At 34.8% G+C, this 23,412-nt stretch overlaps 1 protein-coding gene across 7 annotated transcripts in view; it reads right to left on the reverse strand.

Annotated features, from left to right (window-relative positions):
* Window positions 1–23,412, reverse strand: part of Asb3 (ankyrin repeat and SOCS box containing 3) — a 107,155-nt gene that overhangs the window by 34,839 nt on the left and 48,904 nt on the right. For all 7 annotated transcript variants that reach the window (XM_010615827.2, XM_033763983.1, XM_010615828.1 and 4 more), the window contains exons 4-7: window positions 13,799–13,911; window positions 13,101–13,236; window positions 9,793–9,970; window positions 7,023–7,220 (exon numbers count right to left, since the gene is read on the reverse strand). In XM_010615827.2, the coding sequence (XP_010614129.1) occupies window positions 7,023–7,220; window positions 9,793–9,970; window positions 13,101–13,236; window positions 13,799–13,911 (625 nt within the window). The remainder of the gene's footprint in view (window positions 1–7,022; window positions 7,221–9,792; window positions 9,971–13,100; window positions 13,237–13,798; window positions 13,912–23,412) is intronic.

The raw sequence follows: 23,412 nt of genomic DNA on the forward strand, positions 1-23,412 counted from the left end.
AAATTTTTTTCTCAAATTGTAATGCGTTTGTGCAATTATATGTAAGTATTTCTACTACAACAATATTTACTAAATAAAGTTGATCAACATGATTAGTTCCTAAAATTTATTCTAGGACTCTCCAAACTATTATTTGTTAGCAATGGTCTTAGTCAATTTACCTCTTACTTTTTAGATTTCTAATAGAAAAAATAGAGGGGAAAAAGGGTTTTAATGAACAAAATTTTAACTTTGGGGGGGGGTACCGGGGATCGAACTCAGGTCCTTGTGCTTGCAAGGCAGGCAGCAGAACCACTGAGCTAAATCCCCGGCCCTTTAACTTAATATTTGAAATTAACCCTCCTTCTCAAGCACTTTTACAGAACAAATATGTCATTTTATATGCATTAAGTTGGTTACTTTTTTTCCATTTTAAGGAAATGCTTATTTGGGACTAAAGGTTTCATATCCATTTCTAAATCCCTTAGATATCCATATAAAAATCTCTCATTTCCACCTGATGCTCTTATAGTCAGATTCGTGAATGTACATGTTTTTGTAATATGTAAATGAGTTTAATTTTATTTTTACTTTTATTATTACATAACAATTATATTCACTGTAGGCTTGGAGAGAGGAAAATGAAAAGAGATAATTGGTTACTTTAAGAAAAAACTTTCATCATCCAATACTGTAGGTTATGACTGAAAGCAGGTATAACTCTTATATGGAAGAGCTATTTGGCATGAGCATCTAAACAGGTATTACGACAAAATTATAAGGGACACAGAGTCTGCAGCCAGCCCCTGAGCTACAACCTGAGCAAGTTACTCAATCTTACCGGAACACAGAACTGGCACTATGTAAATATCTATAAAATAAATTTTAACTAAAATGTCATGTAAATTGAAACAAAATAATAAATATAAGTACCTCTACATAGGTAAATATACTGATGAAAAAAATTTTTTTTTTGGTACTGGGGATCAAACTCAGGACCTTGAGCATGAGAGGCAGGCAGTGGCACCACTGAGCTAAATCCCCAGCCCCTCAATAATGTAATCCTTGGAAATTTATCTAAGAGATAAAATTAAAACATTACCAATTTGCATAAATATGTTGGCTACAGTATCACCTATAAAAGGCTAAAAAGAAATGACCTAAATGTTCAACAACAGAAAAATAGGTCTAACATATGACATATTATATAGTCATCAAAAACTGCAATATGGCAATTGTATAATAACATTTGAAAGGCCAGGGATTTAGGCTCAGTGGTTCTGCCGCCTTTTTCACAAGCGCAAGGTCCTTAGTTCTATCCACAGTACAAAAAAGAGGAGAAAAACATGTTGAACGTGTTCCAGTTAAGTTTGACAGGAAACTATAGGAAAAGCTCAGATGTTGGTTTATTACAAATATGATATACAAGTCACAAGATGCCTGGCAACACTCCAGGCATGTGTGTTTTTATGTGCAATTCAGGGACTGACTGGATTCTTCTCACAAGCACCTGAAACTGTCAACAGCCTAAGCCATAGACACTTAAGTCTTAAAGATTCAGGCCAGAGAACATATTTTTGCTACAGAATACAAGTATATGTTATCTCCTAAAAGCACCTTGTTTGAGTAAATGATATACCTAAGGTGCCCTAGACATTTTCTGTTTAGAAAAAACAAAAAAATGAAGAGGCTTTCTTATTTAAAAAATTTCAATACAGTATGTAGACATGTGGTTCATGCTAATAAAAATGTAAGTGCAAGGCCAAAAGATAAACCATCCATCTCCAAAGTGTGAGAGGAACATGCACACATGTGTTCCTTTAAAACAAACTTTACTGTTTGGTATTTATCAGGCACTACACTAAATGTGCTACGTGTAAGATGTCTTAATCCTACAACCTTAACAAGTTTTACTATCTCCATGCTAGGCGTTAGAACTGAAGCTTAGTCACAAAGTCAATAACTGAGAGAACTGGGGTGATAATAATATCAAACCAAAATCTAACAGTGAATATGACACAGAGTTTCTGAAATATCTACCTCTCCTGTAACTATTACAAAAACTGAACTCCTAATAAAATAGTCAAATTGAGGATTTTTTTTTTTCAGCATTGGGTAGTGAACCCAGGGCCTTTGCAATGATCTATATCCCCAGCTCATGCTTTGTTTTGTTTTGTTTTGTTTTGTTTTGTTTGTTAAGTCACTAAGCTGCCCAGGCTAGGCTCAAATGTGTAATTCTCTAGCCTCAGTGTCCCAGAGTGCTAGAATTACAGGTGTGTGTCACTGTGATCAGTTAACTGAGGGCTACTTCAAGGACCTATGGTTTCCAAAGTGCATTGCATGGATGCTTAGTCCCTATGAAGAATCCACAGGAAAAAGGTTCTCTAATGAAAAAAATGGGAGAACTTTATACACTATACAATGAGCCCAGAAAAGGGAGATCAATCGGATGACCTTATTTTCAAGCAATGTGTAAGACATTTTCAAATCACAGGAAATTTCCTGACACTTTTCAGAAATACCTTTAAAATTAAAGCAATGGGGCCAATCATTAATCTGAGGAAAACATAATAGAGTACAGAAAGCCTTAAAAGTCTATTAACACAGGAGCAAGGACATATTTACTGTAAATGTAAGTTTATCCTATGTTGTGAAACTTAAATCTTCATAGATCCTTTTCCCCTCTTAGGAATTCCAAAGCAAACTGACAATTTTTCTAAATTCACAGAAGCCCTCCAAGAAAAAAAAAAATCAACATTGCTTAACCTTGTGTTTCCCAAACTTATTGAACCTTAGAATTGCTTTTATCCCATGTAATATCTATTATCAATGAACAGAATAAATATTCTACAAAACATGTTTTGGAAACCAGCACAAAACTTCTTCCAATTACTGTACTCCTAGATTAGGAAAAGAGTCTATCCTGTTTAACACAGTTATCAACTATTAATTATGACATATAAAAAAACAAAAATAAAGAAGGAGCACAATATATAAAGAGTAAATATCAGATTCTGAAAAAAAAGAGGAGAGATTTTAAAACTAAAAAGCAAGCTGGGAGTGGTGGCACATGCCTAAAATCCCAGCATTTGGGAGGCTGAGGCAAAAGGACTGCCATAAGTTTGAGGCCAGCCTGGGCTATACAGTGAGTTCAATGTCAGCCTGAATTACATAGTGAGACCCTGTTTAAGGGAGGGAGGAAGGGAGGGAAGAAGGGAGGAAGGAAGGAAGGAAAGAAGGAAAGAAGGAAGGAAGGAAGGAAGGAAGGAAGGAAGGAAGGAAGGAAAGAAGGAAGGAAGGAAGCAAGCAAGCAAGCAAGCAAGCAAGCAAGCAAGCAAGGAAAAAATCAGACCCTACTTAAAGGAAGGAAGGAAGGAAGGAAGGAAGGAAAGAAGGAAGGAAGGAAGCAAGCAAGCAAGCAAGCAAGCAAGCAAGCAAGCAAGGAAAAAATCAGACCCTACTTTGGGGCTTATACATTTCCCAACATTCTCTATGAAGTTCAAAAATGGGCAAGCAAGCAATAAAATTCAACCTGAGTATAACATTTATTCTAAACAAACAGAAAGGGGCAAACATCTTCAGTATTTTATACTTAATTAGCCAACAAAATACCTAACTTACTAGCCAAATTATCAGAAAGCCCTAAGCCTTACTTAAATGACTTTCCACCACTGGTTAAAAAAAAATGAAAATAATGAGGTGGGTCCTGTGTCCTCAGTTATGATGACTAAAACAGACATAATGATTTCCTTGAAACTAATATGATAACAATGATCATTATCAATTAGACAAAATCTAAAACTAAACTATGATCTTTCTATAGCCAGACATAAAAGGCATTAATATTGTTTCAAATTGTCCTAAACTTTCTAAATTTTCTTCTTCCTTCTCATTCCCACAAGAGGCATATTTTTCTTAAAATTTTATCATTTAAATTAAATTACTCAACTATGCCCTTGAAATACTGGCTTATCACCACATGGTTAACTTGCGAGCCCCAAGGAAAAAGCACTTTCACTGTGGGAGCTCTACAATGTAGGAAAAATCTTCCCATCCCTGCTCCAAGGAAAGGGCAAAAGTTCACTACTTCAAAGTACTTCAGATGGAAACTCACTCTTCTCAACACAGCCACCAACCAAAAATGTTTCAGAACATTAATACTGAGCTTTAAAAAGTTGAATTGGCACTGGGGATTTAGCTCAGTGGCACCACACCTGCCTCGCAAGCGCAAGGCAGTGAGTTCAATCTCTAGTACCAAAAAAAAAAAAAAAAGTTGAATTGGCTGAATACAATAAAAGCTTAACTATTATTTATAAAAAGCAAACAAAAATCAAGCTAAACACAAGAGGCCAGTAGTGTAAGCAAGGCCACAAATACAGGATTCATAGATTTCAGAGAAATAACAGAAAACATGCAAGTGAGAAAATAAGTCTTTTAGTCATTAACACCTTAAGTGAGATAAGTATTAACTGAATTTTTACAACAATCTTACATCAAATTAAAATTACTGCAACACATCTTTGCTTAAAAACAAAATTTCAAAACTCCTACCACTAAATTTATTTAGCTATAACCAAATCTGTGAAAATTAGACTATCAAATTAATTTTAGAAAATAGAATATTCCAAGTTACCTGGGCAATGTTGTGACCAAAACTTGAATTCTTATTGATAACTCAGAAATGGGATATAGGAAATACATACATTGCTTCATTAAGGAAAAACAACATGATAGTTATTTTTAAATTAAAATTGCATCCAATTATCCCTGCTTTGTAAATGATGACTCTAATCAATGTTTAGGCATGACTGAACAGAATTCCAATTTTAATGTGTACTTATTGAAAGAAAAAAATTAAAACTCAATTTTTTTTTCTTCAGATAATGGCTACGTTACTCTTTTCATATACAAAAACAAAATCTATTGGGTAAATTGAAATGCTCTTGCTTGATCAGCAAAGCTTTATACGGAATCCCAAAGTAATCAAGTAGATGACAAGGACGATGACTGAGATGCAAGCTAACAGCCAGATGTTAACTAATATAATCATAATAGAAGGGCTGAAGATTTAATTGATGTTTTCCAGATAAATGAAGAGCAGTACAAAGAAGAAAACAAGCCTAGACATTTTTCTATGTGACAAAACTTGTGCAAGGTACTATTATTAAGTCAACGCTGTTATCTATATATGTTAAATGAAGACATGTAATTACGATGCTATCATACTTTAGATTTAATCCCTCAGAAAAGGTTCCCTTCAATTAAATTCTCTATAAAGAAGGCAATAACAGCAAAAAGTATCATAATTTAGTCTACTATCATTGCTTACAGTCAAATAAATGAAAAGTTAATTAGAAAGACTACAAGAATGGACACCCATAAAACATATTATTTTGATATTTTAACAGTCTTTCTAGAGGTTAAAAATAGTATTTCCAATTACTTTTCTTACTGAAAACCTATCTAATTAATAATACATTTAAGGACCGGGGATTTAACTCAGTGGTGCCGCCACCTGCATCACCAGCACAAGGTTCTGAATTCAATCCCCAGTACAAGGGGAAAAAAAAAAAAAGAACTAGTACAACCACTATGGATATCAGTATGGGGATTCCTCAAAAACTGAAAGTACAAACTCCATTTGACACAGCTATTCCCCTTTGAGGTATCTTATCAAAAGAAACATCATATTATAGTGACACGTGCATACCCATATTTATATCAGTACAATTCAGGTAATTTTTTTTTTTTGTACTGGGGATCGAACTTGGGGACCTTGAGCTGTGGTGGAAAAACTAAGCTAAATCTGTGCCCCCCCACCCCACCCCTCAGTTCAGGTAAATTTGAGTTATGCAGGAAAATGGATACACCTTGAGAACATAATCTTAAATGAAATAAATGAGACGAACAAGTATCCCATGCTTTCTCTTATGTGAGAAAATGAAACTATAAATAAACACGAAAACTAAAGATAACAGGAAGTACACAGTTATAGTACAGGAAGTAGGGAGATATATCTTTCTGAAAAAGGAAGGGGATCAAGAGAGGGGAGAGAGAAGAAGAAAAGAGGATGGATAAAAAAAGGAATGTGCTATGTACGAGTACCCAACTCCACACAAGGAATGCAATCATCAGGTTCTGCAAATTTCAATTTCTTTTTTTTTTTTTTTTTTAAAGCAAAGTTTCTAAGTGGAGCAAAAATCAGAGTTTGTTAGCTCATGCTTGTGACCAAGGACTTCGGTACATCAGAATGCTTTGTTTTACAGCAACATGCCTGTGTTTGAACATGCTTTTTTTCAGTTTATCTTGTTTGGGTTTTCTGAACTTCTTTAAATCTGTAAATTCATGTCTTTATCTAACATTTACCTAATAATCTACATATCTTTTCTGTGCTAAGCACTTTCTCCACTCCAGGACTTGAATGAATATCAGATCTGTTGATCAACCTGTCTCCCTAGGATCGTAATGGTTCTGTTTGTTTGTTTGTTTGTTCCCTATGATATTGGTTCTCTCTGCTCCGTGTGAATTTTCTATTGGTCCATCTTCAGGCTACCTGACTGCTGTCTCTTTCACTTCCATCTGCTTTGGAGTCCACACAGTGAATTTTAGAGTAGTTATTGCTAATATCTAGATATGCCCCACAAAGCACATGAGGTCACAGGTGGGGCTTTTTGGAGATGGATGGATCTAGGGTGTAAATGATGATATTAAGAGATGTGATGTTAGGACTAAGGGTGTCCCACCTTGCATGTGGATGGCACCAATCAACAGGCTTCCAGCCTGAATATAATATAAAAGGGAGACGCAAACTCTGTGCTGCTGCTTTGCTATTTTGCTGCCTTCTGTCTGTTCATTTGTGCTACAAGACTGAACAAGGTACATCATGGTGAATTTTTTCTATTTATCTATTTTTTTAAGTTAGTAATTTAGCGTTAACAGACATACTTAAGTTTCACAACACAAAAAATGTCATTTAGGAAAATATCTCCATATAGCAAAATAAAAAGTTGTTTTTTGTTTTTTAATACAGCAAATATACCTACTCCTTTTGGAAAGCCATGCACATGGGAGAACTGAATCCAAAGACCAGGCACATCTGGGCATCTGGGCTGTAACCATTCTGGAGAAGTAACTCTAGGCACTTTTCATGTCCTCCAAATATCGCTGAGTAAACAGGGCTTACTTTGTCTGGTCCAGTTTCACAGACCCGATTAGTAAGAGGTATTAGTAAATCCAAGATTCTACAAATACACAAATTCAGGAGCATTTAACATTTCCACATGTACATGAGTATAAGCAACATTTCAACTATACATACGTTAAGAATTACTCATAAATTGATTTAAAGAAATCTTTCTGCCCCCTCTTGGTAATTTGTTTTATTTAAGACAAAATAAAATTCCTAACAAAATAATGAGAAAAACAAGTTAATACACTGTATATCGTTATCTTCAAAGTAGTTAAGAGTAGAAGGTATCAACTAAAAAGATTCTTACAAAAAAGAAATAGCTAACACAAAACTTTATTTTCAACAAACTATCTTTACCCTCTATTAAATGATTGCATGCTACATTTATTCCAAAATGATACATTTATTGCTTAATATAAGATTCTTAAATATACCTTAGAGGGAAGCAATGTTTCTATAAGCCATATTTTCCTTTTTTAGTTTTCTCGCTATTTGCCTTCCCACCACCTATACTCTAAAAGTAAAATTTTATGTTAAACATTTTAGGACTTAATAAATTAAATATTTCTTATATAAGATAAAGTAGCATCAGGAAAAATGAAATATTTTCTTCCTTAAGTATCAATTATTTTTGTTTTCCAACTAATAAAAAATTTTAAAGATGGTGAATTGATATTAAGAACAATGTTCTGGGCTTGGGATTTAGCTCAGCGGTTCAGTGGCCTGCCTTGCAAGTGCAAGGACCCAAGTTCAATCCCCGGTACCAAAAAATACAAAACAAAAAAAGAATAATGTTTTCAGCCAGGTATGGAGGCACACACCTGTAATCTCAGCACAGAGGAAGCTGAGGCAGGAGGATCACTGCAAGTTTAAGGCCAGGCTGGGCTACATAGTGAGTTAAAAGCCAGCCTGAACACCGTAGCAAGACCTGTCTCAAAAAACCAAAAAAATAAAATAAAATAAAATGTTTTCATCAGGCAGAAATTAAAATGTTAGCCAGAATATTATATTCTCTGAAAAGAATATGAGCTCAGTAAAATATGAAATATATTTATAAAGAAGCTCTGCTTAGCAGAGAAAGTTCTAAAGAGAATCACTAAAATTTAAGTTCTTAGCCAGGGATTTAGCTCAGTGGTTCCACCTGCCTTGCAAGTGTAAGGACCTGAGTTCGATCCCTGGTACCAAAAAAAAAAAAAAAAAAATGTTAAGTTCTTACATTATTTGTAAATGTACCTCCAGCAGTCAGAAGGAAAAGAGATGGGACTAATACACTCTTCTAAAACTTAAAATAAAACTATGAAAGAAATTTTCCCCTTTCTGGGCAAAGACAGACAGGAATACTCCAAAGTATCTTTATACCATTAGATTTATCACTTTTCCTTATGTAAGTAGGCCATACAGTCAAGAACTTACATTCACATAAAGGACTACTGTGGAAAGACAATATGGAGGAAATCATAAGTGCCAAATAGATTTCTCAAAATTGAACACAACTGAGAACAAATTCCTAATACAGTTTTGGTATTAATTTAAAGTTCAGAATACAACTGCCACTTAAGATTTATGTTTTAATAAATGATGGAGAATTGGGAAAAATAAACTTTAAAATCTAGTAAAATTAAGAATCTATTTTCCATCTCTTAAATTTAATAAATATGTTTAATTTTTGTTTTTGGATTTTGTTGTTGTTGTTGTTGTTGTTGTTTCTGGAGACAGGGTTTCACTATGTAGTTGAGACTGACCTAGAACTCACTATTTAGGGTCTCGAACTCACAGTGATCCTCCTGCCTCAGCCTCCCGAGTGCTGGGATTTATAGGCATGCATCACCACACCCAGCTTTATGTTTAACCTTTCAATGTGAGTTGGAAAAATTTATACTCTCAAAAGACACAAACATGTTTACAGGACACAGTAAAATGCCATGCCACCTATTGGCATAATAACCAAATTATAGAATCTGTTTTAACACATTAAATAATGACAATTTTTATTTTTGAAATTAAATAATACTAACAATACCTATAAAAAGTGTGATTATAAAATTACAATTCTAAAGTCCCATTTGTTCTGTCTCCAGAAAACACCAATAATTTTATGGGAACTTTTGGCAAAGGAGGAGTAGCAGAAGCAGGGGAAAACACCAGCTTGGGTTTGGGGTTCCATAAAAAAAAGGTCCAGTAACAGGGTTGAAGATGGGAGGACTATTCAGCATAAACCAGAGAAAAAAATCCATTCCAACAAGGGTCATAAACAAAAACAATCTGGGGTCAGGAAGACAATGTAAGAGAACAGCCATCATACTGCTAGCTGAAGATGCCTGGGATAAAACTGTTGGGGGGGGCATAACCAGAGAAATCAGAGGGAAGATTCAATACATAAGGAAGCCCCTGCAGCCTTCTCATCTCCAGCCACTCTGCCTCAATGTAGGAAAGTATAGTAAAAGATTAAGAAGTGCTAAGGACTGACAGCACAGGCGACAGACAAGGAATACATCTAGATGCTCAGCAGACTGGTTAAGGGAAAAAGTACCAAAGATATCACTCGGAAGTAAAAGGTCCAGTTGGGATATAGTCACTATTGACTTTTAATTGTTTAATTGACTTTTTATTGTTTTAACACTTACTTTGTATGGCCCATTTGTGCAGCTGCATGAATAGGTAACTGCCAACTGTCCTCATTACAGTAAAGATTAGGATCTGCCCCACTGGACAGCAAAAGCTCCACACATTTTGTATGACCTTCTTGAGCAGCAATGAACAAGGGAGTAGCTCTGTCCAAGGCCTGACAATTGACATTTGCACCTAGCACAAAAGGAAATATTTAATAAACAGTACTCATTTATGCTTCTAAAGAAAAGATTAACTTTCAAGGCAAATGCCATAAAACAGTTTCATGGTAAAACAGCTCTTCCCCATCAGTGGATGTTGTTGAATAAACATATTTATTTTATTAAGTTAGAGACTATGGAACCTTCAGAAATTCCAAACATGCTACACAACTAGAATGTTCTTCACGTATATGAGGTGTGTGCCTTCAGAAACTTTTTTTTTTTAAATCAGTATTCCATTTTGAGTGACAACTTCAAAGTATTAGAAAGGTTAAAGACTAGAGGTGGAAAAGTTAGTAACAGACATTTCATTGGAAGGAAATGTAAGGAACTGGGATCACATACAGTCACATGATAAACACACTTACAGACTTTTTCTTTTTTTTTTTGGTACCAGGAATTGAACTCAGGGCACTGCACCACTGAGCTACTTACAGACTGGCACTTACAGACATTTTGCACTTGCTGTTCTAACAACTCAGAAAAGAGAGAAGAAAAAAGAACAGAAAACAGAATAGGTACTCAGACTTCCACGTGACAAGAGAAAGATTTAGCACAAGGAAAGAGCTATTAATATGCAACTTAGTTTATTTTATTAAAAATATTAGTTTGCTTGGCGTAGTAAGGCACACCTATAATCCCAACATCCAGGAGGCTGAGGCAGGAGAATCACTGTGAGTTCGAGGCCAGCCTGGGTTACATAGAGTTCAAGGGCAGCCTGGACTACACAATGAGATCTTGTCTCATAAATAAATAAATAAATAAATAAATAAATAAATAAATAAATAAATAAATAAATAAAATACTAACAACTAGATCGTATGGGACTGGAAGTAATAAACTGTCCTAATTCTTTTTTTTTTTTCCACTAAAACATGTTATTTTTTAACTTTTTCACCTGTATGATGAACACAGAAGGAACATCGAAAGTCAGAAGGTCTGAGTCTAAGCACTGATTCTGCTGAGAAATAGTTTCTACATAGTTGCCAAAGCACTTAAACACTCAGGGCTTAATCTCTAAAAAACATATATTTGACAAAATGATTGTAGAGATTCCTCTCAACTCTAACATTTAATACAATCATTATTTACACCAGACATCTTAACCAGGTACTTAATAAATACTTTTTTGCACTTCCTACTTTGACATAGTATATGAAGATTTGTAAAGGACAAGCACAAAAAAATATGTATTGTGATGTCTAAATAAGCTTTTTTTTTTTTTCTCTTTGGAGAGTTTTGCGTTTTGTTTTTTGTTGTTGTTTTTGTTTCTTTTTTGAGACAGGGTCTCTCTCTTTTTTTCTTTTTATTGAATTTATGGGTACATTCTAGGTATACAGTACAGTTACATTCATTACTAGGATCTTGCACATTTACATGACAGGTCTTGGTTCTCATTTTTTCCCCTTACCCCTGCCCTCCCTTCACCCCCTCCTTCCCTCCCCATTTATAAACACTTTATTTCCATTTTTTTCATTTTCTCATATTTTTTTCTTTTCCCTTATTACCTTTCCCCTACCCTTCCCACTTTCCCTACACCTTTAGCCCCTTTTCTTCCTATTTCACGTTGTTAATTATCCCATTAGGATCTTGTGTACTATTATAGTTTTTCACACCACAGAAACTATTCAGTATTTACACATACGACTTATTTATTTCACTAAGGAGTATATCCTCAAAATGTATCCATTTTCCTATGAATGACTCTAATTTCTCATTCTTTATGGCTGAGTAGTATTCCATTTTATCGAAAAACCACATCTTCTTTATCCAGTTTCCAACTGATGGGCAAATGGGCTGTTTCCAAGTTTTAGCTATTACAAACTATGCTGCTATAAACATAGGTATGCATATATCTCTGTGATATGATTCTTTTAATTCTTTTGGAAAGATACCCAGCAGAGCTATGGCTGAGTCAAATAGAACCTCCAGTCCAAGCTCTTTGAGGTATCTCCATATTGATTTCCATAGTGGTTGCACTAGTCTGCACTCCCACCAACAATGGAGAAAGGTTCCTTTCTCCCCACAACCCCACCAACATCTGTTCTTGTGTGATTTCTTGATAGCAGCCATTTTTTGTGGGGTGAGGTGGAATCTCAGTGTTGTTTTCATCTGCATCTCTCGAATGACCAGTGATGTGGAACATTTTTTCATATATTTACTTGCTGCTTTTATTTCTTTGTCTGAGAAATGTCAGTTCATTTCAGATGCCCATTTTTAATTGGGTCCTTATATGGGGGGGGGGCTGCTTGTTTTGAGTTCTTAAAAAAATGGGTCTGTCTTTTGTAGCAAAGGCTGGCCTTGAACTCACTATGTAGCCCAGGCTGGCCTTGAACTGTCAGCACCTTCCTGCTTCCTTTTTAAAGTTAGGTATTGAAAAGACTTGCCTGGCAGCAAATCTGGTAGTATTTCCCTCCCCTGCATTAATCCATATGCTTCATCAGGGTAGCACTGTGTCAGTTATGAGGGTGTACACTTTGTGAGAATTTTTAAAGCTCCTATATAATGCAAAAATGACGTCTTCTCTGACAATCTTGAATGAGTGATGGTTGTCACAAAAAAAACCTTTAGTTTATGTTGCTATCAATATAATAAAGTGTAAATATATTTTGAAATAAACTCATTTAAATAATCATACAATTATCAAAAGATAATTCAAAAGCTTACAATGCAAAATAACCTAAATTAGTACCGTCCCTTAGAAAGTTAGAACCACTCAGGTTCCTATAGCAAAAGACAGCTCTATCATTCAACTTGGCCAATAAACCTACCTCAGTTATACAGATTATGTTCCTACTCACATAAACTAGTGTAGCTGTACACTGCTTTGCTAGTAATAGACACTTTATAACAAAGCCTATCAATTAACAGGTATATACTCTTATTTATCATCTGTATAAAATCATAAATTTCAGTACAAGATCCTAATAATGAATGAATGTAACTGTACTGTATACCTAAAATATACCAATAAACTCAATAAAAGAAAAAAATCTGGAAAAAAAACCCATAAATTTCAAAATCTAATTTATATTTAAAAATATTCTTCCTAGGAAGACAAAAAGTCATGATCTTAACAGTACAAAAGGTAAGATTAATCTTACCTGATGAAATAAGTATGCTCAAGCTTTCTAGCTTGCCATATTGAGCAGCCAAAAATAAAGATGTGATTCCAAAGTCATCCTGGCATTCTTTATCTGCTCCTTTTTGAAGAAGTAATTTTATGATCTCAACGTTTTCCTAAAGCACAGATTCATATTTTAAATAAGGGAAAACAACAGAGTGCATCTTTTAGTCTTTTTTAATCCTCTCAGTATAAGAAAACAATTAACAAAACAGTGTAGTGTTGTACTGGTTGGAAAGGAAGTAATCAAACAATCTAACCCTCTAGCTAGCCCAGTAAATATAAATGGATTAAAAACTGATCTCTAGGAATTATAATCCCTAAAAAATCCTGCAAAATTAGTGTACTAACCTGAGCACTAAGGAGATACCACAGTTTCAAAACATTACTGCATAAGTTATTTACATATTTATCAACTTATATCCCACATACGCTAATGGCTTAACTAAGCTATCAATGTTTGAAAAACTTAGGTAATCCCTATAGCCCAAAGCTGCCACAGCTCCTACAGCAGTCAGCTTATTCAGAATGATCATTAGCATTTAGACTGCCTTTTCTGTACTGCACTAACCATCATAAATCACAGGCAAGTATGAAGAAAAACTGTATAGAACTGTCATTTTTAAAGGGTAAAACACATAATTTACATGGAAATGAAATAATAAATTCAGAGATTACCTGGAAAGAAGCCTGGTGCAAAGAGTTCCATCCACACATAGAATGGGATCCATTAACATTTGCTCCGTGTTGAAGCAAAAGCCTTAACACATCTATCTGTCCATTTTCAACAGCTGCAATACAGCAAGTCAGAAAAATTACTGTCAGCAAAAAAGTATGTTTGTAGGATTGGACATTTTGGTGATGTTCTCATCACTTATCTTGGAATTCAAAATGCTGCGATCATTCCTAAATATTTATCAAAAATGAGAACCAAGACCTGGCATGTAAAGGTACAAGATCCCAGTAATGATGAATGTAACTGTACTGTCTACCTAGAATGTACCAATAAGTTCAATTTAAAATTTTTTAAAAATTGTCTTAGCCTAAGCCCACTTATACATACCTAATCCTTTCTGTATACCATAAAAAATTATTTTATATAGAAAACAGAAGCAAGAGGCATTTATTCTCTCTGATAACAAAGACAACATGGTTCTAGTTTGCTAAAAATGAAACTAGAAGGCAATGAGGCAGACAGTTCAGAAGACACAGTTTTATGCTGAAGAAATAGTCTCAAAAAGCCTGAAAGGTTTGCTATCATTACCATACAATCACAAACAATGAAGGAGTCCCTAACAAAATGAAAGCCCAATTTCTGTACAGTGGATATTTTTTACCATCATAAACAATAATCATTGTTAAAATTATGTTCTTATAGCCATAAATGAAAATATAGTAAAAGGTGGACCCCCATATAAACTGAAGAGTGTTAGTAAAGAAATACAAATCACTTGACTGTAATAACTAAAAGAAGTGATTCCCAACTTGTTGCTATAGTAGATTCTGAGGGAAAACTGTGCATTCTTATAGATACCCAAAAAAGGTGTACACAAGTTATTCTTTCTTTTACATGTATAATTTGAGAAATGTTTAGTCTAATACCATGTATGTATAACAATTAATAAATCCTACTAATAAGAATGAACATAATGGAACATGCAATTCTCATGTGTGAAGACTGGCTTGGGGGGGTGACAGTGGAAGCAAAGATTATCTTTTGGTAGAATTCTATTGGTATTTTCATTGCAGTTCACATAGGATTTTACTTCTCATGTCATCTTTTAGATTTTGTAAGCAAGTAACACCTGATGTGAACATGCTGATATTTATTCTAAAAGTACAATACATTAAGAATATAATACTTTATTTTACTGATATTTTATGTTCCTGTTAACTACATATTGTATAATATAATAAGAACCTCCTGACAAAACAGCAAGACCAGCAAGATGTCCTACAAAAAGGCCATACCATTCCATTTTTATTAGCTGTCAATATCATACTGTGACTAATTTATAAATTAAGCTTTATCATAAGTATGTAACTGTAGAGAAAACATAGTATGCATAGGGTTCATTACCATTTGCAGTTTCAGGCATCCACTGGCCATCTTGGAATATATTCCCTACATATGAGGCAGACAACTGCAGTGCTGTGTAAATACTCATAAAACATTAGCAAATAAAATACATTGTAGGGCAGGGGATTTAGCTCAGTGGCACAGAGCCTGCTCGCAAGTGCAAGGTCCTCAGTTCCATCCTCAGTTCCATCCCCAGTATCAAAAAAAAAAAGGATACATTGTATCATAGGTGTGAGACTATTAAGTGATTTCTTTGAATTATAAATACCTATACTAGAGCTGAAATGTGTATAATACATGTGTAAATACCGAATAGCTTCTCTGGTGTGAGCAGTGGAGGGAATGAAGAGAGAGCAGGGGAATGGGGAAAAAATAAGAACCAAGATATATTATGTAAAGGTGCAAATTCTCAATGATGAATATCATTATATTGTATACCTAAAATGTACCAATAAAATTAATAATTAAAAAAGAAAGTTCTAGCTTCATGTGCCTGGGAACAGAAAATAGATCTAAAACGATTTTTTAAAATAAGATTTTTCTTATCTTTCCCACCCATATATATATAAAATATATATTATAAATGGCCTCAATATGTATCCATTGTATTTAAAAAAACAGACAAAAACTATATCTTCTTTTCTTCTTTATCCAGTCTCCAGTACTCCAGTAGATTTTTTTTTTTTTTTTTAAGAGACAGGGTCTCAATACATAGTCCCTGCCTGTCCCTGATCTTGCAATGTTGTGCAGGCTGGCCTTGAGCTTGGGTTCCTCCTGCCTTAGGCTTCCATGTACTAGGATTACAAGCATGCACTACTATGCCTGGGCTTAAGATTTTTCTTTTCATTTCATTTCAACCATACAGTTATTCTGTATCTTCTACTACAGCAGGTGGCTGGGAAGTGAGAATCAAAAATTCACAAATCACAAAATTAGAAAGGTACTAACTATGTGGACAATGGGTCACATTTGAAAAATGTTAATACAGCTAGGTATGCTGGTGCATGCCTATAACCCCAACATTTGGGAAGCTGAGGCAGGAAGATCAGCAGAGTTCAGGGCTAGTCTGAGCTATATACTGAGGTTGAGTCCAATCTGAACTATATAGTGAGACCCAGTCTCAAATAACAAGAGAAATGCTAAAAAAATCAAATCCGTAAAAGTGCAAAACAAAACAGTACATTCATTATTGCTGAAGACGCATTAACATGCCACTGATAATTCTGAGTTTTAGATACTACCTTTATACCAAAGTTTATTTCTTCCATAAGGACTCTAGAAAGTCTTTTAATCAAAACTTCTTGCCAGGCATGGTGGCTCATGCCTATATTCCCAACACTCAGGAGGCTAAGACAGGAGGATTACTGCAAGTCTGAGTCCAGCCTGGACTATATAGTGGGGCCCTGTCTCAAAAAAGAAGGAAAAAAAAAATCTCCTACATCCAAAAAAAACTTAAAATGCCCATACTAGAGATGCTTGCATACCCTGTCTACCGTGGTATAATTCACATAGCCAAGACATGGAATCATCCTGGTACCCATTAACACATGATAGGATAAAGAAAATGTGTTGCACATACACAATGGAGTACTGTTCAGTCATATGCAGGAAAATATATGAAAACTGGAGATCACATTAAGTGAAATAAGCCAAACTCGGGCAAATATCCCATGTTTTCCCTAACATGGAATGAGGTAGGGGGTGGAGACAAAAAGTAGAAGGGAGACTATTATTATACAAGACAACTGGGAAGCATAGAGAGGGCAGTTATAAAAGAACATAAATAGGGAGATGGATATCACATACAGGTATGAAAATGCCACAGAAAAAACTAATATTTTGTAAAATGAATTTGTATTCACATATACATATGGAAAAAATCCTCTTATATGAAAAAATTCTCTGGCAGTTTCAGAAATGTAACCAATGATTATGGTAATACCACAGTCCAACATTATATATTATATTTCTAAGTTAATATTCAAGCCTTTTTTGTCAAGGAAAGAACAGTTTTTCTAGTTATTTTTGTATCATCAATCTAAACTCAATCTAATATGGAGTATAGATCATGATACAAAAGGAAGAAAAATCTGTTTCATATCTTATCCATACATCATTAATCAGTGATTTCTGGCAAGAATTATTCTATAGCCAGACCTTGATCTGAAGATTGTAAGGTTGCCAGTGATGATATATAAAGCAGAATGAAGAAGGTAAATCTGTTTTCCATGAGTTAGGCTGACTTTATAAAAAGGAAAGTAAAAATTTTTGTTTTGAATATTAAATACTGTATAAAAGTCAGACAGAAAAATTTTCACTTTTAATGTAAGTACATTAAGACAGGATTTCTGCGTCTCTACTTGAAAGCTTTTCCCAACTGAAAAAAGGAGTAAAACCTACATGTGATCAGAAAGTAATATCTTTTCAGTGCTCTCAATTATTTCAAAATAAAGCAAATTTAATGGTTAATGAGTGAGAAAGAAATAGTGGTTTAGAAAGCATATTTACAACTTACACTTACTACCAAAGTCTCTGCTTTGAAAGAGATGCATTAACTTTGCCTTTATCAAAATAGGGAGGGATATGCATAACTGGGCCTAACAGTATGAGTACAAAAAAGGAACTTATTATTTTCTTTAATTTCTCAATCCTGAGAAGAGCAAGTGTAAGAGCATATTTTAAACATATCCAGCATCTAAAATAAGACTACATAAATATTTTACATGAAGAGAGTCAAAGATCTATAACACTGGGTATTGTTATATTCTATGGAGACAGTGAGGATACAGGTAAATTGAGGAATAACAGGGCTATCAAAGAAATGAAAGAGTGCTTCTGGCTTGGCAGCTCTTCAATAACCTCAAGTCTAAGCAGGGCAAGAGTGAGCTTAGGAAAGAGTATTTATTCCAAGCAGAGGAACCACAAGCTAAAGTCTAAGCAGAATGCAGTTCAGTACGCTGAAGAGGCACAGATTGGCATGTAGGTGATTACAATCTACAGGGTAAGGCCCCAGAGAAGAGAATTATACAGAGGAAAGGCCACAGTGTGGATAAGCCTCAAAAGTTCTTGATGGAGACTGGGTCGCACATGTGCAAAGCAAGACTAAGCTCCCCAGAGAACTGCTGAAGAATTAAGAATGGAACAGAGACCATCAGATAAGTAATACTGACAGGCAACAAAACTATCCTAGGAATTCTGACCCAGCCAGAGTGGTGAGATCATATTTTATCTTGTTAATGCTGAGTATCTAGCTAAAACAGCCAAAAGGCAGAGCTCTGGGACTGACTACATCTAAGAGTAGACCTACAATAAAGAATAAATCAAGCTCTGCCAAGTTGAAGACGATGAAGATGAAGACAAAGACGAAGATGCAGAGTTTGAGAGTTGAGTCCCACCAAGTTAGGTGGGCCTGGCAAACATCTTAAATTCTTCACAGATCTCTTCTAAAAAATCACAAAACATCCCTAAACAAGTCGATACCCAAATAAATGATCTATTTTTTTTAAAAATCAACATTCTTCAGAAGATAACAATTTAAGCTTGTATAATATACTATGTTCACAATGTTAGGGATAACAAGAATCAAAAAGCAGTCAATAGAAACTAAACCCAAGATGGCCCAGATGTTGGATTTAACAGATTCAGTAAAGCAGCTGCTGTGGTTTAAATGTATTACCTCGAAGCTCGTGTGTTGGAAATTTAATCCCCAAAGCAACACTGTAGGGAAGTGGGGCCAAATAAAAGCTAATAGGAAGCAAGAAGACAGACTTTTCTCAAATAGGAAGCTGATCAAGAGATGAGGGGGGCAAGGAGAGAGAAAGGGGAGGAAAAAAGGAATTAAGATGTGTTCTATACATGCACCAACTCCCCACAAGAAATGTAAACATGTATTACCAACATGTACTAATAAAAAATTTTTTTAACTAAAAAAAATTTTAAAGTCTACAAAAAAGGATACTGATAAAAAATAACTGTGTACAAGATAGCATCTGGAGAACAACAACAACAAAAAAATCCTGATTCAACTCTTGTAAATCACATTATTTTAAAACACCATTATCAATCCTGGCAGATGCTTAAAAGACCACTGGCCTCTCATCCACGGAACATATTGTTCCAGAATCAGCATATGAACAGGTAAGAAACATTACATGGAACCAAACTGATGAAGCACTATATTACAGACATAAAGGACATAGCAACTAATTACATTAATTACATTAGAACAACCTTATTTCTTTTTCTTTCTTTTTTTGGGGGAAGGGGTTTGACAGTGGGTCTCACTACGCAGTTGAGACTGACCTGGAACTCACTATGTATGTAGCCCAGGCTGCTCTCAAACTCACAGTGATCCTCCTGCCTCAGTCTCCGGAGTGCTGGGATTACAGGTGTGAGCCACCACACCCAGCTTCTTGGATCCTTATTTCAACAAACTGAAAACTATACAAAGATGACAATCAGAAAAATTTGAGTAACTGGATACTTGGTTAGATTAATTAATTTGGTTATTTCAAGGTGTAAGAACAGTGTATAACATGATTTTATAAGGCATCTTTATCCTGTAGAAATATATACATAAATATTTTTGCTTTACATTATACGATGAATGGGATTTTCCTTCAAAATTATGAGGTAGGGAAAATGAGAAAGACTATAGCTAAATACTGATACTGAACTGATAATGAAGTTGGGTGTTAGGTACATGGCAACTTATTGTATTTTTCTCTAAGCTTTTGTATATGTTGAAAATTGTCCATGAATTAAAAAAAAAAAAAAACTTACACAAATTCTGAAGGGAATTTCAAAATAGGAATTCCAAAAACACTGAGTGAAATGTGTATATAGCATATCTTCAATTTTCAAAAATTCACGTATCAGAATAAAAAATCCAAAAATTGTCCTATGTACTCAATAATACTAAGGTCACATTTATATATTTATGTAAAATGCTTTAAAACCTAAAGAAAGATGGAAAGGAGGAAACCTATGGATGGAATGCCAACAGTATGATTCAACGTTGGAAATTATTTGTAATGGACAATATGCTACAAAATGTTTTTAAGTACACTAATGAAATACAGTAAATATTCTATATGCATCAACAGCAATACTCAAAAATATACTTATCATGACACTTCACTGTGTGAACTAAAAGCATTCACAGCAAGACTTCATTAGTCTAATCATCAGGATCTAAAGAATTTCTGTAGAACTGACAGGTATGGCATTGAGATTTTTAGAACAATGACACTCAAGATATTTGCTATCCTTCAAAATTGCCTACGTTCTGACTACAAAAAGACTCACCAAGAAAGAAAAAAAATCCAACAATTTGGCTGCTATTTGCTCATTTTTTTCAAAGCTTTGTTTCAAACTGTCAAGCATTATATACACTGTCCAAATACTTATATCATTTTTGACAATTGACAAACAACTTATATCATTTCTTGGTTGTGGAAGCTTTCAGTAATGTATGCCAAGTAAAGCTTCCAAGTAAGTAAGGTATAAAAATATATACCCTGGTAGGTGCAGACATTTTACACCTTGAATTTTAAAATTTATCCTGGAACTTAGCTACCAGGTCGTTATTTATGAAGTAATAAAGTGTATGACTTTAACCCAAATGTAACCCAAATATCACATTCAGGTTCACTAGTTATCCACTGAAGAACAAAGTGGAGATTCTCTCAAAAAAATATTGCAAGTTCACAACAGAGAAATGTATGGTATATCTTTGGATTTCAGAAAGACAACAATGGCCTCATCATATGGTGAAGCAAAACAAAGTAGTATTAATACTGCCAACATTACACGATGATAAGACTGACGGTGAGGCCAGGCATGATGGCACACACCAGTGATCTAGCCGCACACCTGTGATCCTAGCACTCACCAAGCTAAGTCAGGAGGATACTGTAAATTCATGGTCAGCCTTGCTACATAGTGAGCTCAAGGCTAGCCTGGACTACACAGCAAGAACCAGTTTCAAAACAAAGATTGACAGTGAAACTTCAACACAAAGGAAGTTAGAGAGGGTCACATTTTACAACAAAACATAAGGTGGGGCCGGGCGTGGTGGCACAAGCCTGTAATCCCAGTACTCAGAAGGCTGAGGCAGCAGAAGGACTGCTGTGACCAGCCTGGGCTACATAGTGAGTTCCAGGTCAGTCTCAACTACACAGTGAGACCCTGTCTCAAAAAACAAAAAAACAAAACAAACAAACAAACAAACAAAAAACATAAGGTGGAGTGGGCTGTTGATCACTTATGCAGCAACTGTGATGTCACTCATAACACAAAGCATTGGCCAATGTTGTGTTTTGCTGTACCCTAAACATGTCAAGCATAAAGTCTCATGGTTTACAAAAAAAAAAAATAACAAGCACAAAGCCAGGTGTGGTGGCGCACACTTGAAATCCCAGCATTCGGGAGGCTGAGGCACGAGGATTGCTGTGAGTTCAAGACCAGCCTGGACTACACAGTGAGTTCCAGGCCAGTCTCAAGTACATAATAAGACCCTGTCGAGAGACAGAGAGAGAGAGAGAGAGAGAGAGAGAGAGAGAGAGAGAGAGAGAGAGAGAGAAAATAAAGAGCACAAAATATCATGGGGAAATTTTCTCAGAGGACTGGGATTGGAACTGATAAATGATCAATTATACCAGAGGAAGAACAGTATGCATCTGCCCAAAGAACCCCTCAAAAGAATTGTGGAACAGACCAGTGAACAGACAAGTGAAGCATCACAGGAACCTCCTAAGAAAATGTAAAGACTAGCAACATGTCAACTATGCCCTACAAAACAAGTTAGGAAAACAAAACACATGCTATCAGTGTAAACAATATTGTCTATGGAACATGCTATTGTCATATATGAAAACTGCCTTAGATGTGATCATTAAACATTATTTTTGTGGTAGAGTTTTATTTGTATTTTCATTGATGTTCAGAATTTATTTGCTGTTATTTTTTAGTAGCTTTAGTAAGCAAACAAACAGTTGATGTAGAAAATGTTGCTGTTTATTCTAAACAGTATATATTTGGTATTTTATTGATATTTCATTTTCCTGCTAAGTGGACATTATATAATATGATAGGAAGCTTCTGACAAAGGAAAAACAAGAGAGGTGACCAGTATGGTCTGCCAAACAGGAGAGGAAAGCTTAGCACACAGATGCTGTCAGTGTAAGCAAGACTTGTATATGGAAAATGCTGTTGTCATGTGTGAAGACTGCCTTAGGTGTGATAATTGAAGCAAATATTATTTCTATGGTAGTTTTTTGTTTGTATTTTCATTGTCGTTCACATAGGAATTTATTTCTGGTGGGTTTTTTTGTTGTTTTTGATTTTTTAAGACAAGGTCTCACTGTATAATTCAGGCTGACCTTCAACTCACTATGTAGCCCAGGTTGGCCTCAAACTCATGGTGATTCTCCTTCCTCAGCTTCCTGACAGCTGGGATTACAGGCTTGTGCCACCACACCCAGCTTTCTGCTGTTATTTTTTAGATCCTATAAGCAAGTAAACAGTTGATGTTGAAAATGTTGATGATTACTGTACACACTCACTGCATATTAAAAATTTAGTATTTTACTTGATATTTTATGTTTCTGTTAAGTACACATCGTTTAACATAATACAACTCATAAAATTAAAATTAATAATCCATCAATAGAAATATTCTTTAAAAATAAACATGGGTATTACCCACCCCTATAACATGCCTTTTCTAGAAATTTGACATGATGCCCACAGGCCTACTCCAAACAGATACACTGTATTTAGGGCTCCATTCAGTTGAGACAAAAATAAATGAAAACTGAAGCTCTGAGAGTAGGAATACTACCCTTTTAAAGAGACAATATACTATGGAAGATGCCTGTACATACAAAAGTTTAAGAAAGTAAAAATGGAATGAGTATTATTTCCTACATAATTTCTAGAGAACCATTTTATACTTTTTTAAGAAAAGTTTTTTCCTTTTCCTAAATAAGAGGGAATAAGATCAAAAAAAAGGAAGTCATCAAAAGAAAATACATTCTGAGTAACAAAAATTTTTCAAAAACAAAACAATGAAAGAACTGTAATGACTTTTGAACAAAATTAAAACTCAGTTGTGGGCCAGGCATTTAGCTCAGTGGTTTCACCACCTGCCTCTCAAGAGCAAGGACCCGAGTTCAATCCCCGGTACCAAAAAAATTCAAGTTGTAGGATA

Source organism: Fukomys damarensis, unplaced genomic scaffold, assembly GCF_012274545.1.
Source record: "Fukomys damarensis isolate Sample0158 unplaced genomic scaffold, DMR_v1.0_HiC HiC_scaffold_2, whole genome shotgun sequence".
Classification (NCBI taxonomy): Eukaryota; Metazoa; Chordata; class Mammalia; order Rodentia; family Bathyergidae; genus Fukomys; species Fukomys damarensis.